The sequence below is a fragment of the Lithobates pipiens genome, unplaced genomic scaffold, assembly GCF_037356315.1.
Source record: "Lithobates pipiens isolate NorthernLeopardFrog02 unplaced genomic scaffold, aLitPip1_a1.2 Scaffold_1, whole genome shotgun sequence".
NCBI lineage: Eukaryota > Metazoa > Chordata > Amphibia > Anura > Ranidae > Lithobates > Lithobates pipiens.
In genome coordinates, this window is record NW_027507685.1 from 203,441,163 (window position 1) to 203,458,150 (window position 16,988).

The following is a 16,988-nucleotide window of genomic DNA, read 5'->3' on the forward strand; positions in this document are numbered from 1 at the left end:
CCTCGCGTCGGTTTTTGTCCATCGGACTAGCATACACACGACCAGATTTCTCGGTAGGAACTGGGTCCGGCGTAGTTCTGTCGGAAAAATTTGAAACATGTTCCATTTCTAAAGTTTGTCAGACTTTTGCAAATCAAAAGTCCGCTGCAGCCCACACACGATCGAATGGTCTGCCAGAATCATTCCGTTGGACTTCTGATGTTGAAAAGTCCGGTCGTGTGTACGCGGCATTAGAAACCATAGCCTGTCTCTTCTTGCAGCAGAAAAATTACAGGATGCAAGACACAATTCTCACCTTGGCAAAGAATTTGATTTCCCTTTCATGTGGAGACTTCTCTACCCTTCCACTGCTCACAACGGCCTCTAAAAACACAGAAGAGTACATGAGTTTAGAGTTTTTCAATATACATGGAGGATCCCTGCTATGGGTGCAGTACAGGTCATACATTTCTGCTTGGAAGGGGATGTCAAAGCAAAAATGGCAAAGCAGTTTTTTGTTTTTAGGTAAGGTATACTTGTATTATGTGATTCTTTATTAAAAGGTTATTTTAAAGGGCACCAGACTATTTTAAACTAAAAGTTCTCTTTTGTAATCTGCTAACGGTGGCAAAAGAAAGGCAAGAATGGCCAAGCTGGAGATATCTGTGACACCACAAGCAAGAGTCATATTATGCCTATTGCATAAATTTCTCCTTGTGTGTTTTGTTTGGTAACATGCTGTATACTTTGGTCCTGAAAAAAAATCCTCATACCCAAATGAGCAATGAACTCCTGTGCTGAATCCATTAGTTTCAGAAGTTTCTGAAGGAATCCATAAGCGAAACGCTTCTCAATAGATGAGGTGTCAAGCTCCATGTCTTTCAAACCCCTGTATTAAAATAAATTGAGATGTCAGTACATATTGTTTGAAGATTCCATTTTAACATATAGTATCTAAGTCTTATATTACATTAATAAATTACTTTTTGTAGTCTACAACCGATTACAAGGCCCTTAAAAAACTGGAAACAGGATGTTTGGATCATCTGTTGATTACCATTTCTCAGAGGCACTTAAACTTTTAAATTTTGAATTTTTCTTTAATTAAATATTTCGTATGACTTGTCCATGCTACATACCTTGTTACAGCATATCCTTGGAGCTGAAGAAACTTCAGCAGTTCGTGTGCTTTTTCCCTGTCCCGGGCCTTCTCTTTGGCAGTCAGAGTGTCATAGGGTACCAGCAATGGGTGAGTTCCCCCTCCTGTGATAATGTATAATAAAAGAAGATACATTTATATACAGAACACTGTAATTTAATAAACATGCAACAAAAAATGCAAAATCACCAAGGCACCAAACCAATCAGAGCTGGCACCCAGCATCTTATTGAATACATAAATCGTATTTAATATCTAGTCGAAAGGCTTTAGGGGGTGGGTCAGCCTTGAACTTTGTTAAGGCAATTGGATATCTGCATATCAGAGACCGTGGGCTTTGGGGTTCCCGGGGTGTTCAAGATGACGTTCAATGGTACACACAGGCATTTTAATGTTGTGCCTTATTGTCACTGCTTTACTAAAATTTCAGAATTGAACTGTTCACGTTAAAAGTGATCATACCCATAGCAACTACATATTACAATATTGCTGTCCACAAGGAAGGGGTGATAAGTACATGGGTTTGGTGCTTACCTTTTGTCTCAAGCTCCATCTTCTTCTTACGACCCCAGGTGTTGTGATAATTCTCAGCCAGCTGCTCAGCCATTGACTGTAGTGAGAGAAAGAATGCAAAATATGGCTTACATAATTCCAAGATGCAAATCTACACTCAGATACCGGCAAACTGGAACGCGTTCTTTTATCACTACAAGAAAGATCTCCCTACCAGAGTTCACATACTCTGGCATTAATCCCATAGCTAAATGAATGGCATTTTAGTGGACTCCCCATGGTGTGCAGTAAATTAATTGCGGTTTGCTTCAGTTTTGAGAGAGTGACACCATTTTTTAGCATGAAATGCATCAGTTTTTGCAATGTCCTGTGCACACCCCATTTCAGCAGAATAAAAGATTATGCTTCACATGCAGGTGTGTTGCTGTGTCATCCTTTTCTATGATTGGAAGTTCCGAAAACATCTGCAAAGAGATCTCACCAGGATACTTTTAGGGAGAAATGGCTCCCTAACTGGCTCATACATCAAAGCAATAGACCAGGCAGACTCATTTTAACTGGCTCATACATCAAAGCAATAGTAGTTTCTTGTTTCACCAGGCTTGCATGTCATGGCCAGCAGCAATGAAGGCACTGACTCTCACAAGAGTCAGCAGCTCCGTAAGGAATGGCTTCTGAGATTAGCAAGAAAACCACTGACACAACTCCTCAACTTTAATGCTATATAAGCCAGATATAAAAGATTCAACACTGAGAGCATGGCTTGGTCATGGTGCTGTGAGGTTTTAAGATAGAGAACTCCATGCAGTGATCAGGGAGAGAGTTTTCCGTAGTGTACTGATCTCAGGCTTTTCTCATATCAGTGACCGACAAAGCTCCAGGGATACCTGCCGCACACAGATATTTCTGCATATTTCCTGCGGAATTCCAAAACTCTGGTCCCGGCCTCGGATTCCAAGATAGTGCTGCCGTGCAACACTAATGCTGGCTTCAGCTCGCAGAACAGAGGAGATAAAATACTGCCAGCTCCAGTTCCTGACACTCAGCAACCTTTGGACCGTTCAGATTCCCCAATTCTATCTCCAGAGATACCTTTGCTGGCTGCCAGCTCACAGGAACAGCCGTCTGCAGCTGCATGGAAGGACATCATCTCCCTTCAGATGGCAGCCTCAATAGAGAGATACATGATCTTAAGCAGCAAATTGATAATGTGGACTCACGGGTTTCAGGAGTTGAGACCTCCTCAAATGTAATGGAAACTAGTGGCAGATTCCCTGGAGGAATCGCATACAAAACACCAACGCCACATGATCATGTTACATATATGGATAGATGATGGTGAAAACCACAATTGCAGAAACAATATTAGGCTGAGGGGTATATCAGAAGCCACCACTGGGGGCGATCTCAGAGCTACAGTAACTGCCATTTTTCCATTTTTAACCTCTTGCTGGATAAGTCACCCCCAGAGGAACTGGAGTTGGATAGGGTGCCCAGAATACAGGGACCCCATGATGTGGGGGGGGCGTTGATGCCTCCTTCTCCAGCGATATCCTTGCCAGGGTCCATTTTATACCATCAAAGAGGAAATACTGTGTTGTGCATGGCGAGGGGCCCGGTGGACTTTGATGGTGTCTCCATCTGCCTCTTCCCTGACCTCTTATGATTTACCCTACGGATGTGGGGGACTCTCCACCCATTGTTGGAAGTTATCAGGCGCTCTGGGGCCATGTGTTATTGGGGACACCCATTCCATCTCTCAGTTCAAAAGGGAAATGACTTCATTCTGCGTTTGCCTGAACAGCTAACAGATCTTTTTGTTTTCTTGGAGGCTCTGGAGGTCCCCATCCCCGATTAGCTGGATTTTCCAACTACCACTGGCAGCTCCCGTCCTGCACCTCCAAGACCTCAAAGATACAGGAGGTGAAGACAACAATCCAGCGCAAGGGTGGAATCCGGGGACACTCCAACCTCTCCTGAACCTTAATTGTGCCCAGTTTTCTTGGTTGTCATCTGTTTCTATGGTGGCGATGTAGGATGCTACATAGAGGCCGCTGCACACTGGCAAGTTCGCCAACTTAGTTGTTTGTGATACCTGCAGGCAACGAGCGCCCGAGAACTGTATGGGCCCTATTCCTCACTTTGCCATCATAAGACTGAACAGCTGTTTGCTACTCAACTAGGCTGGCAAATCAGTGCTCACAGAGACCTACCTCACGTTTTGCTCTTTAATGTGATTGACATGCTTGACACGTTCTGATCAGTCGTGCTCTGCAGCTGGACAAGGGGCATCCCTTCCCCACCATAGTCCAGGGTTGTTTTTTTTTACGTTTTCCCTGGTGTGTGGCTGGGGGCCATGGCAACTCTTCACAGAAGGCTGTGAAACACTATGCCTGGTGCTATTTCAGATCATGTAGTCTTGTGTACTATCTGTTACTGGGTTCTAATTACGGTTTATGTTTATGTTTGCATGAGTTTACACGTAGGCATATTTTCCGGATCAATGACTATTCATTTATCCTATAGGTCCCAGATCCTTGGTTGTTAGTTGGCTCTCATTGATCCCTCCCCGTCACAGTTGAGATCCCAGTTTAGACCATTAATATAGGCCCTCATCTGACAGAGCGTCTCCCACTACTTTACAGAGTCAGTCTTCCACCCCCAATCCCCCACCCATAGACTGCGCTCAAGTGTGCTAGGCTCTTTATAGCCAACTTTAGATCACACAGTACACTTTCTCTTTTTGCTGCCTCCCCCCCCTTTTTCAGCTTCTAGTGCTTATTTCTTTTATTCCTTTCTTGCTTGCTTCCTATTCCCCCCTACCCACACCTCCCCCTTTTTTTTCTGTGCAGTGAGAATGGTACCCCCTGCAAATCACACCTCCCGCCAATCAGAGAACGGTCTCAAATTTACCTCCCTAAATGTGCGTGGTTTGGCCACTCCAGAGAACTGGTCCAGACTTCTTTCTGACTTCAAAAGGCTCTGTACTCAAGTGGCGTTCCTGCAGGAGACCTATTTCAAACTACATGCAGTCCCTAGCCTCTATAACCGTAATTTTCCTATCGTTTATCATGCACCCTCACTTCTGGGGTGTTAGTATCTTGATTGCGAAATCAGTCACCTGGACTTTTTTAGTAGAGCGTGCAGATCCCCAGGGCCAATATCTGCTTTCAAAAGGGAAAATTGGACCTACCACAGTGACCCTGGTGAATGTATACTTTCCGAACTCGGATCATCTTACCTTCCTGAGGTCCTTGGTCCCAATGTTACTGGAGTTCCGTGAGGTTACCTTTCTGTTGGATGGGGACTTTCATTTCTCCCCAGAACCGTTACTGGACATCTTGAGAGGGACTTCCCATATATCTTACTCCTACCATAAATAACTAAAACCAAAAATGTTTAATCTAAATCTGGTTGACCCTTGGAGAACATAGATTACACCTATTCTTCGGTGCATCACTCGTATTCTAGAGTTTACTTCATTCTGATTCAACATAAAGATTTGCCACTTGTGGCCTCCTCCCAAATTGACTCCATCTCCTTTTCTGACCACACCGATTCATGTGACCTTGCTATGGGAAGATACCTCCCGTAGTCCTCCGACGTGGAGACTCAATGAATCACTGTTACAAAGTCTGGAGGTACGTTGTGATCTAGGCAAGGTACTTTCTGATTACTTCGCTGAAAAACATTGATCCGTCTTTGAATCCTGCGGCCATCTGGGAAGTGGATAAATGCGTGGTGCGAGGCACGCTGATACGAATAGTGGCTCAAAAGAAGTGGGAGACTTTTTAAAAATGCACTTATTATCTTTTCTCAAGGTGAAGAGGGTTATAGGGCTCCCCGACCTCTTCCACTACTACAGGGCAGTGCACCTCTTGAGGGTCATGGATTGGCATTGCAATGCAGAGTTTAAGTAGTGGGTGGCGATGGAGATTGAGGACGCTTCCATCCCTCTCTCGCCATGGCTCACTTCCTTACCTCTGGAGGACATACGAGATCATCCCCTGATAAGTGCTACTCTTGCAGTGGTTGGGTGGACCTTCCGCACCACGAGTCTCTCTCAGTTACCCTTCCCTATGACCCCTGTCATAGGAAAACCTGACTTAATTCCCAGACATTTCCAGGCTTTTAGAGCCACCATTGGATAGTCTGAGTATGAACCAACGCTACAGTCCCTTCAGAAAGTGCATTATAACTCATGAGCTCAAACTCCCTGTGGATCCCTGTGCAAGATGGGGGAATCCTCTAAACACACGTTATCCCTGTTATATGGCTATTTGAAAGCCGTGGCTGATGAACCAACCCTGACTTTTGTTCGTCAGTAAGAAATTGACTTGGATACTCAGTTTACACCACAACAGGTGAAAAAAATGTTCCTCTTCGCTCACAAATCTTCGATAGTGAACCAATATCAGGATGTTGGGTACAAAATCCTATCCAGATGGTATAGAGTAACTTACATACTCCACAAGATGGATTGGGCCTCCCCTGACACGTGTTGGCGATGTAATGTGGAGGGTGGTACAATATTACACATTTTTTAGTCCTGCCCCATTTTGGAGACCCTTTCAGGAGGAGGTAACAACCACTATTAAACACCTGACCTCAGTAGTTTTAAAAGGTAATCCGGCTGCGTGTCTCTTACACCTGACAGAAAGACTTCTGCAGAAGTACAAGAAAACTCTTACAAAAAGCAGCTCCTCAAAGCGGCAAGGGCTTGTGTCCCTGCATTGTGGAGACAGACTCAATCACCAACAAGGGTCCTGTGGTACTCTAGAATTAAGTACATTGACCATATGGAGGAACTAACAGTTACACTCCATAATACAGAAGAACAATTTGAAGACAAGTGGAGGCCCTGGAGATACTACCCCTGTACGGACGGAGGCTTACCTGCAGGAGGTCGCCGTTCTGAGTCCTTACTGAGCTAGACCTGGCAGCTGCCCAGATTTTCTTACTTGGGCTTCTGTTCACCTCTCGGAATAGTGACCCATTTGCCTTGTTTTGTTTGTTTTGCTCCCCCCCCCTCTTTCTTCCCTTATTTTCTTCTAAACTCTTGCTACATAATCATAATAATGGCAAATATGGAAATTGGCAGACTTCTCAGAAGAAATGTGTTATGGGATAATAGTTACGAATGAATAATGTATGCATAAAGTTAGGAACGCTAACATTTCTATTCACTTTCTCTCATTACTAAATATACTCCATTTCGTTTGATTTTTGATATGTGTACTTAGGGGCCTTCCGGCCCCTTGGCTTCCCTGAAGATAGATGTTATTGTATATACAAAGCTATTCATAAACTGTCAGCAAACATATTCACAGGTCTTTCATGTTTATGTTTTTGGATTTTGGTGTCTGCCGTTGAAAAGTTCCTATTTTGCCCTTGTTCAGTTTGGTAAAGATGACCTGACCTGTAACTGAGATGCTTTGCCATAATAAAAGAATTAAAAAAAAAAGATTCAACAATGGAATGGTTAATTTACTAAAGGCACTTTACTTTGCCAGTGAAGTTGCACCTTGCAAGTGAATGTTCCCCAGACCTTGGTGAATGTGGGAACATTTCACTTAGCAAAGAATGCCCAATCACGTGCAAGGAAAAAGGTAGCCACATTTTTGCTTGTGATTGGATGATGAATGCCAGCAGAGCTTCACCTCGTTCAGTAAGCTCTGGGGAGAATTCCCTTGCAACGTGCAACTTCCCCTGCATAGGGAATAGCCTTTTTGCCTTTAGTAAAACAATTCCAATGGCTCATTGCTTTAATCCAGGGGTCTCCGTACTTTGTAAACAAAGGGCCAGTTTACTGTCCTTCAGACTTTAGGAGGGCCGGACTGTGGCCATCGGAAGTACAAAATGTCAAAGTATCAGTAGGAGTGAACAAACCCCCATCATTGGTGTCATTGGGAGGAATAATTCCCCATCATTGGTCTCATTGGGCCCCATTGTTGATGTAATTGGGAGGGATTGTGCCCCATCATTGGTGTCATTGGGCCCCATTGTTGATGTCATTGGGAGGAACTGTGCCCCATAATTGGTGTCATTGGTGGGAACTGTGTCTGTGCCCCACTGTTGGTGCCATTGGGAGAAATTTTGCCCTTCAGTGGTGTCAGTGAATAAAATAGTGCTTCAAGGGCCAGATAAAGGCAAGCAAAGGGCTGCAGCTGGCCCCTGGGTCGCAGTTTGGAGATCACTGCTTTAATCAATCATTTTTTTAATCTTGGCATTTGTTTCTGCAAGATAGTAGATAAAGGTTTCTGAAGCAATAAACGTTTCTGATTTCTATGTACTACATTTCTACATCTTATAAGTTCTTTGTACCCTCAGTAGCATTTTTCTTACAACATCTGCATTCAGATGTACCTAGGTGTATCACAAACGCTTATAAATACAAGAAAATAATATAATATGTGCCTATTAGGCCATTACCTGCAGCTCTCGGGACAGAGTGAGTCCAGTCAAATCAATGGGGGTTGGACTAAAGGTCTGCACCATAGGATCATAGGTTTGCTGAAATAATGAATATTTTGGAAAAATTAAAAGCAAATACATATACAAAAGATGGAGCCACATGGTTAATGAAAGGGAATTAAAACTGTGATTACAAAATAGGTTCTAACCTGGGCTGTCTGGGAGATTTTTCTACTTTTTGTCTTCTTCTCAGTTTTTTCTTCCTCTCCTTCTCTGGCTTTCTCTACCAACCATTCCCAAGCAATCATAGCTTTCAGAGACTCTTTGATTGGCCAGCGATAGATTTCCTTGTCCTGTAAGAAAACAGCATGGCACAAATGTCAGATCATGCGTCAGTTAAAAATGACTTGCCACCATCAAAGAGCTATAGCTAGATCTATCTATATTATATATGTATCTATAGATTTTTTTTTTTTTTTTACAAAGACCCTCATCACCTGATAAATTTAGTGGAATTTGTATAGATTTTACCTTTTCAGAGAAGGTTTTGTATGGCCGTAGCATTGGATGAGTTTTTGCCTCTTCGTCAATTGTTTCTCCATAGGACCAATTATTTTGTATCTATCAAGGTAAAAAGGGAAGGAATCAGATTTCTTAGTAGCAATGAGCTTTAATAAGGGCACATACCTCACAATGCCATGGTTCCCTTGCAATAATAACTATTTTCTTACCTTTTCAAATGCCCATTTGTCGTGGGTGTACTCTGCATATTTGTTGATGAAGCCATCCAATTTTTCAGGAATGATAACACTGTAAAAAATAAGTGATATTGTTATAACTGAAAAACAAGTGAGATACATTAGAGAAACTGGATAGATGATTATTAACCGACAGTGTATCATTTCTACAGTGGGTGACCCAATTATTTGTCACACTGAATTCAATTGGGCATGCTCATATAAAGCATCAGGGGAGGACTGGGTTGGCGGGCAAAAGGGCATTCACCCCCAGAGCCAGTACTAATAAGAAATGTTGGGTTAGTAGTTCTGAGTGGAGTTACTTTACCATTCAGACATAATTTAGAGTGGTTCACCCACTGAGTGAATTGTGCTAGAAGTTATAAAGCTACCTGTTAAGCCTCACTATTCACAGCATCATGAAAAGAAGTCTTTCAGCATGGACGTTCTTTGCGGCTCTGAGATTTCATGTGATTGAATGAGTAGAGCTGCAAAGGAAGCGGATGCTGAAAGATGTGAAGGTGTGTCACAATAGACAATACCCTTTACCATACCACATCCATCTTTTACCAGGGTGTAAACCCACTTCTAATTTGGCGATCATCATAACCATTTAGAATCTTCTAAAACAGTATCCCAAATAGCTACTCAGAACATCTTTTTTTGCCCATCTTACTTTAGTGTTTCTACTGGCTTGGGATCAAAGTTGCCTTCAGCATCCACAGATGCCTTCTTGTCAGTCTTGGAGGAGTAGCTGGCATCCACATAGTCAGGTGGGATGGCTCCCGCGATGGCACACAAGCATGGCATGGCGATCTTATAGAGCTCAGCATCAAATTTCTGCAAGAAGATTGTTTGAGGGTAACAATAGAAAGTGGTCTGTTGGTCTTTATATTTAAGAAAAAAAAATAATTACATTAAAAAGCATAAAGATGCTGCAATACTTAAAATGGCTAACCAATTAACTTGGGTTATTTCAAGGGTTCCTGCATGTTTAAAAGGTTGAGAAAGGCTGATTTGAAGTATTATAACTGAAGAATAAATGTCACCCCTAGAAAGCTGGTCTCACATGAGAATCTGAAAGTTCCAAACGTAAAACATGGAATGCCAACTTTCAGAATTTATTATGAGCTTGTCTGCAAATGAAGAGGTTATAGATTTTATGTCATCTTGAGTAGATAAGTCCTTAAGACTGCATTCTAAACAGTCTTCAACTTTGTGGCAGAGCCAGTGACAGGGAATGAATAGCCGTGCTATATTAGAATATCGGGGACACCCGATTCCGTGGCACAAAAATGTACTGCTTTATACTTGAAACCTCCCCCGCTATCGTTTCATACATTTTGTCAAAAAAATGATCCTAAAAAAAATAAAAAATAAATAAGAGTTTTAGACTAGAAGAAAAGAAGTGAACATTAACTTGTACTTGCAAATGTGTGTTCGTTCATGAATGGACTCAAGCTTCTCTGTTGAGCTTTGACCCTTTAGGACAGGTTCTGATGTTGTTTTTGCATGAAATAAAGTTAGCGTAAAGAGTATTGCCACCCAAAACTTGTTTTTCTTAGCTTTGGATAAAGTGAGGAAGGGTTAGAACCTTTGTTAGGTTTTTACTTATATTCATGACTGTGTTACTGAGATTTTTCCATCACTTCCTTATATGCTTTTCTTTAAGTAAAGTAGGGTAAGTCTAAATGCAATTTTTTTTTGCAGGTAAAAAAATGTGCATGTACTTATTTTTTTCTTTTAGGAGAGCGTAAAGCCTTGCACCCATGATCAACAGATTGTGGGTGTAGCGCCAGGCACCTACAGACTGTCTGTGTAGCTGTCCACCTGTACTTCCTATATGGGCAGACAGTTACTAAATGACAAGAAGCTCAATGAACTACCTAGAGTGCTCATCAGCACCCTGGAAGTTCATTGAGATCTACATGCCACCAGCTGCAAAGTAGGACAGTAATTGTAGTTCATTGATTCATAGGGATCTGTAAAATGAATGATGGGGCGGTGTGGGCAGAGCCCCAGACAGCTGAACTCTTCTTGAAATGTGACAGCGGGTGCAGGGATAATTTTCCTGACCCCCTGTCATGGGCGGGAACAGGCAGATGCTTAACATGTTACATGTTAAACCCCAAACATGGGTGTAACACATAACATGTTTAGAAAAGTGAATGTATCCTTTAATTGCTCCTGCCTGCTGTTGGAAGAATGTGTATGTTCCAGAAACCTACTGCTACTAGGCTTCAGCACGTGATATAGGCTGAAAGCCTGAAAGACAACTTGCTGTAGAAAAACTTGCCTGTTGAAGCTCGATTGGAGGGTCCTTTCTGCCTTTAGGTGTGGAAGTACTTCCTGAGGGTGAGATACCAGAAGCTGTGGCAGACTGTAACTGCTGCCTTAAGGTCTCAGATTTACTGAATGTCCCCTATTTCTTTTGCATCATTTTGAGGTTGCTACTATAGGGCCTAATACTGCTGGAACAAGATTTTTCAGCTGTCCTCCAAGATCAGAAAGTGCCTTTGGGTATCCTGTAACCTTAACCCTCCTAACTACCTTTTTTTTTTCAATATCTGTAATAAAAAGGTAAAAAAAGGCCCTAGACTGAGCCTAATTTAGTCAGTGTGCTTCTGGGACTAAAAACCAGGTGGACAGCCTCTGGACAGATAAGGCTGGCCGAATATATTTCCAGGGGTTCTCTCTAAATTTTTTAAAATGTATTACACAATATATATCCACCATGCTTTTTCTCTAAGCCCTTGTACACACGGTCGGAGAATCCGTCGGAATGTGTCCTATCGGACCGTGTTGTCGGATAATCCGACTGTGTGTGGTATGCATCGGACTGATTCCGTCGGAATATCCGTCGGACCCAATTTTCCAACTTGTTGGAAATATTTTCCGACCAACTGGTTCGATCGGACATACTCCGATCATGTGTAGAGAATTTTGATCGGACCAAGTGCCACGCATGCTCAGATCAATTTCCTACATCAATGCTATTGGCTACTAGCCTGAACGTAGTCCCATCGTAACTAAATTACGTCATCACGTTCTGAATGATCGGATTTTTCGACAACTTAGTCCGACCGTGTGTATGCAACAGTTTCGGACAAGATCCGACGGACAAAATCCGACGGATTTGGTTGTCGAAATGTCCGACCGTGTGTACAAGGGCTTAAACCTTCTTGCACCACTACAGCTGTGGAGTTCCTGCACGGAGAAGTTTTGGGAGGTATAGTTACTGAGGGGAGAGAAACCAGAGGAGCTGCAAGGAGTGAAGCCGTCAATGGTTGAGAGCCAGCTGATCCAAAGGGAAGCTGGGGTGAATACAGAGATGGTAGCATAGGAGAGAACAAGACTCAGGGCTGGTTCAGATTACTCCCAACAGGGAGGAACCACAGATCTACAATAGAAAACTTAGGAGGCAATCCCACAAGCTTGTTTACACCCACAGAGATGTTGTCAATAATACAATTTGGTGACAACAACAACTGATGGCCAGTGCTATGTTCTAATAATATTCTAATATAATGTGCACATGGGGAATCCACCGGTTAGGGATTGGGTGCTGATGGTGGAAAGAAGAGGATTGAGGTTGGTGGTGGATGAAGGATGGGAGCTGGTAGAGTGGAACTGACCGAATCTCATGGACAATGGCAGGAGCTAATGATGGAGGTGAAGATAGGAATTATTGGTTAAATGGCTGAATCACTGAACAGTGTCAGGGGGCCGAGTGTGTCGCGGGGGGGCCAGAGTGTGTCGCGGGGGGGCCAGAGTGTGTCGTGGGGGGGAGTGTGTCGTAGGGGGGCCGAGTGTGTCGCTGGGGGGGCCGAGTGTGTAGTGGGAGCGCCGTGTGTGTCTCGGGAGGGCCGTGTGTGTCACGGGAGGGCCGTGTGTGTCGCGGGAGGGCCGTGTGTGTCGCGGGAGGGCCGTGTGTGTCGCGGGAGGGCCGTGTGTGTCGCGGGAGGGCCGTGTGTGTCGCGGGAGGGCCGTGTGTGTCGCGGGAGGGCCAAGTGTGTCGTGGGAGGGCCAAGTGTGTCGCGGGAGGGCCAAGTGTGTCACGAGGTGCTGAGAGTGTTGTAGGGTGCTGAGTGATAAATAACCAGTGTTGGTCATCTTACTTTAAAAAAGTAATTAGTTAAGTTACAAATTACTTCTCCCAAAAAGTAATTGCGTTAGTAACTCGGTAACTACATTGGAAAAATAATTCGTTACTCAGCAAAGTAACGGTGACTTTTTTTTTAATATTCTATAGACGGGACTAGCAAAGGAAGTGAATGTCGCCGCCTCCATCGGCGAGATTGACACCTTGCGAGCCCTGTTGCCTGGTATGGATTTAAAGGGGAACCCCTTTACCGAAAAAAATGCCATGGGGGTCCCCCCAAAGTCCATAGCAGACCCTTATTCAAGCACGGAAGGAAGAAGAAGAAAAGGAGAAAGAAGAAAGAAGAAGAAAGAAGAAGGCAACAGCGACAAGACCGGGCCAGCGCTAGTAAAAGAGCTGTAAGAAGAGAGCGGAGGCCAGGCAGAAGAAGTGAAGAGCGGGACAAGACCCCCGAAGTTGGAAGAAGACCCCCGGACAGCAGCAGCGACGAAGTAGAAATCAGGGCTCCTCCGCTAGTAAAAGAGCTAGTGGTAAAAGAGCAGAAGATAGCGGAGAAGCCTGGCGAGAAGACTTCCGAAGTCCGAAGAAGACCCCCGGAGCTGTCTAATAAAGTACTTTAAAAACCTGTGTTGTGTTTTTTTTAGTAACACTTTTTTCCCCAGGTGAATGGGTAGGGTTACATCGTACCCAATACTCATTCACATAGGGTGGGGGGCAGAAATCTGGGGGCCCCCTTATTAAAGGGGGCTCCCGAATTCTGATAAGCTCCCCCGCCCGCAGACCCCGACAACCAATGGCCAGGGTTGTCGGGAAGAGGCCTAGTACGGTTCAGGAGGGGGGCGCTCACTTGTCCCCACCCCCTTTCCTGACCAGCCGGGCTGCGTGCTCGGATAAGGGTCTGCTATGGACTTTGGGGGGACCCCCACGCCATCCTTTCGGGATAGGGGTTCCCCGTTAAATCCATACCAGACAACGGGGCTAGCAAGGTGTCAATCTCTCCGATGGAGGCGGCGATATTCACTTCCTTCGCTAGTCCCGTCTACCTGGAGTTGAGTTCAAAATGAGGCTGGTCAGCTGACTTCATTTTTCAGTGTCCACCCCGCCTCCCTACATTCTCTCTCTCTGGATAGGCGGGATGGGACGGTCCAGACAGGATGTAATTGCAGTAACGCCACCCAAGTAATGGGAACGGCCTTACCATGAGGGGAAGAGTAATCAGTAAGATTAATCGTTACCCTCTAAAGTAACTGCGTTAAGTAACTTTGTTTATTTTAACTGAGTTGCTCACATCACTGTAAATAACGTGTACTCAGTCTGGTCTGGAGTGGTAAATGGGGTAACCCAAGGTTCTGTCTTGGGACCAATTCTATTCAATCTTTTCATAGAGGATATAGAGGATGGGATAAATAGCTCAATCTCATTTTTTGCGGACGACACAAAGTTAAGCAGGGCAATAAATTTACATCAGGATATAGAAATTTTACAGAAGGACCTGAACAAAATAATGGAGTGGACTAATACATGCAAATGAGGTTTAATGTGGAGAAATGTAAAGTAATGCACTTGGGGCAAAAAACAAATGCAAACTACTCACTAGGGGGAGAACCTCTGGGGAAATTAAGGATGGAGAAAGATCTAGGGGTCCTAGTAGATGACAGATTAAGCAATAGCATGCAATGTCAAGCTGCAGCTACAAAAGCCAGCCGAATATTAGCATGCATAAAAAAAGGCATATACTCCAGAGATAAAGCGATAATCCCACCACTTTATAAAACTCTGGTTAGATCACATCTGGAGTACTCTGTCCAGTTGGAGGACCTCAAATACAACGCCTGCAAGCACTAAATGTATTCACGTGGTAAAAATGACACTTGAGAGGAGATATGATAGCCATTTACAAATACCTCCATGGTGATCCCAGCATAGGAACAAAACTATTCAGTCTCAAGAAGTGTAAGAAGACAAGGGCCAGACAAGGGAAGTATGGATATTTTTAAGAGCCTCTTGGATGTGCATCTTAAATAACACAACATACGGGGATATGGGAAATAATTATAGACATGGACACACGTACACCTACACGGGTTGAACTGGCTGAACTATTGTCTTTATTCAACCTTAACTACTATGAATATACATGTTAAACATAAATGAAGACTTCAAATATTTTCACTTTACCTTATGAGCAAGAGACTCAAATATACCCCAGAAGAGTTTCCGGGTAAGGTGAAGCTCTTCTTCTGATGATACACCATAGTTGGCCCAACCAGTTGGAAGACAATAATATTTCCAGCAACGCTCATAGTGATTAGTGAGGAGCTGAAACAATCAAAAAGGATTACAGTGTGAGTCATAGCAGGTATACAGTTCTATCAATCAAGTTTTGAATGGAAAATTTAAAGGACTGACTTTGTTGACAAGTCTTTCATTCAAACCCTGTGTGTTAAATTAGAAACACAGTTGCTTTCCAGAAAGGTGGACTTGGTTGAGAGTATTAGTGGGCTGGCCCCACCTTCTCAAAATAAAACCCCCCAAAAATATATATGCAAAGTTTGGTTGCTACTAATAACTAACATCCACCATGTCACCCTGCTGCCAGACCTCCATCTATCATTTCTGAGACAATGAACAGTCATTTCCGTGGTTTTGTTTATTGGGGGATATAACTTGGTTGGGGGAAAGGAAATATGGGATGCCCATAGAACAATTGCTTTGCCATCATATTTAAAAATTACAATGAAGGTTAAGCCTTGAAGTACTGATGTACACATAATATCTACAGTCACTTCCCCTGCATTAACACCATGCAGACTATTTCTCCTCCTCTGCGTATCTCGTGTAGGATGTTGCTCCCAGGACTTCCACCCTCCTGCACAAACTCCCACTGTAGGTCATTACATTTCCTGTCACATCATCCTCAAAAGTGAACACTCTGAACAATCCCAATTGTTGGCTAGATTTGGTTATACTGTTACTAGGCCAGAGGTCTGCAGTACCTCTCCCCGGTGGCCTAGTAATTTAGTAACATGTGCTGATTGGTGGACTACTGTTCCCAGAAAGCCCATCCTAAAAATCCTGTGCCCTGTGCGATTTGACTCTCCCCCCCAGTCTCTCCTCTGGCCTTGCACCCAGATCCCCTGGCATGCCTCATCCAGAAATCCACTGTGGTCCACTCACTGACCTTCTCCTGCCTCGAGTCCATGATGGAGAACTTTAACTGGACATACATTCTGGCAGCTTCTCCAGTCCCTTTGTTTCAGAACACTTCATCCATGATCATGTAAAGATGAATCTCACTCCACACTCTCTAGGCCTCGCACCCCCCCCCCCCACGATGGGGATGAGGCCCCTGCTGCTGCCTAGTACTCCATTCTCCACGTCTCCCGGCCGACAACTCCTCCCCAGTGGGCTCTTACCTCAGCTTATATGGGAGGCCTTCCCCCTGCCAATTCCAGTTGGGGATTGGTCAGGGCTCCTCACATGAGCTGCCTGCCACGCCAGTTCTAGGTCCTGCCCCCCCTCCAGATCATTCTCCCTGGAAGCATGGGAAGGCACCTCAGAACTAAAGCACAGGCGGTCACACCCACTGCTACACTAACCACTTCCTGCCCCCAGATCAAAACAAGCAGGCCTAGCCTGAAGCAGAGGCCTGCCCAAATTTACATGCACTGACAGTTTCCCTCACAAAATCCTCACTCTAGCACCTACCTATGGTAGAGGGTGCTACATACATTAATCTGTTAAAAATATATTTAGTCTTGAGATTGGCTAAACATACTTTTTATGAGTTGCATATATAAGCATAGGCTAAAAAATGTAAACCCAGTTTGTTTAAAAAATACCCATCAGGTCTATTACATATACATCCAATGTTTTAGCTTATTTTATTTCGTTTTCCTACCTGCTTTTGTTCTGGAGATATTACAAAGAGCATTTTACTATTTTTCAAAATGAGAAGTAAATGTGAGATGTTGCAGGGAAGATATGGTTGGGGCAGAGTTGAGAAATAGACACACATTTGTTTCCATCACTGATGTCTCATCTGCCCAGCACATGTGGTGGATGGAGATGACTCCCAGAAGTT

At 43.9% G+C, this 16,988-nt stretch overlaps 1 protein-coding gene across 13 annotated transcripts in view; it reads right to left on the reverse strand.

Annotated features, from left to right (window-relative positions):
- The window catches only part of RYR1 (ryanodine receptor 1), a 347,489-nt gene that overhangs the window by 105,275 nt on the left and 225,226 nt on the right, over nucleotides 1-16,988 (reverse strand). For all 13 annotated transcript variants that reach the window (XM_077480582.1, XM_077480567.1, XM_077480575.1 and 10 more), the window contains 10 exons: nucleotides 15,083-15,223; nucleotides 9,479-9,642; nucleotides 8,797-8,875; nucleotides 8,597-8,686; nucleotides 8,275-8,418; nucleotides 8,084-8,164; nucleotides 1,673-1,748; nucleotides 1,119-1,242; nucleotides 753-868; nucleotides 296-363 (listed from right to left, as the gene is read on the reverse strand). In XM_077480582.1, coding sequence (XP_077336708.1) covers nucleotides 296-363; nucleotides 753-868; nucleotides 1,119-1,242; nucleotides 1,673-1,748; nucleotides 8,084-8,164; nucleotides 8,275-8,418; nucleotides 8,597-8,686; nucleotides 8,797-8,875; nucleotides 9,479-9,642; nucleotides 15,083-15,223 — 1,083 coding nt within the window. The remainder of the gene's footprint in view (nucleotides 1-295; nucleotides 364-752; nucleotides 869-1,118; nucleotides 1,243-1,672; nucleotides 1,749-8,083; nucleotides 8,165-8,274; nucleotides 8,419-8,596; nucleotides 8,687-8,796; nucleotides 8,876-9,478; nucleotides 9,643-15,082; nucleotides 15,224-16,988) is intronic.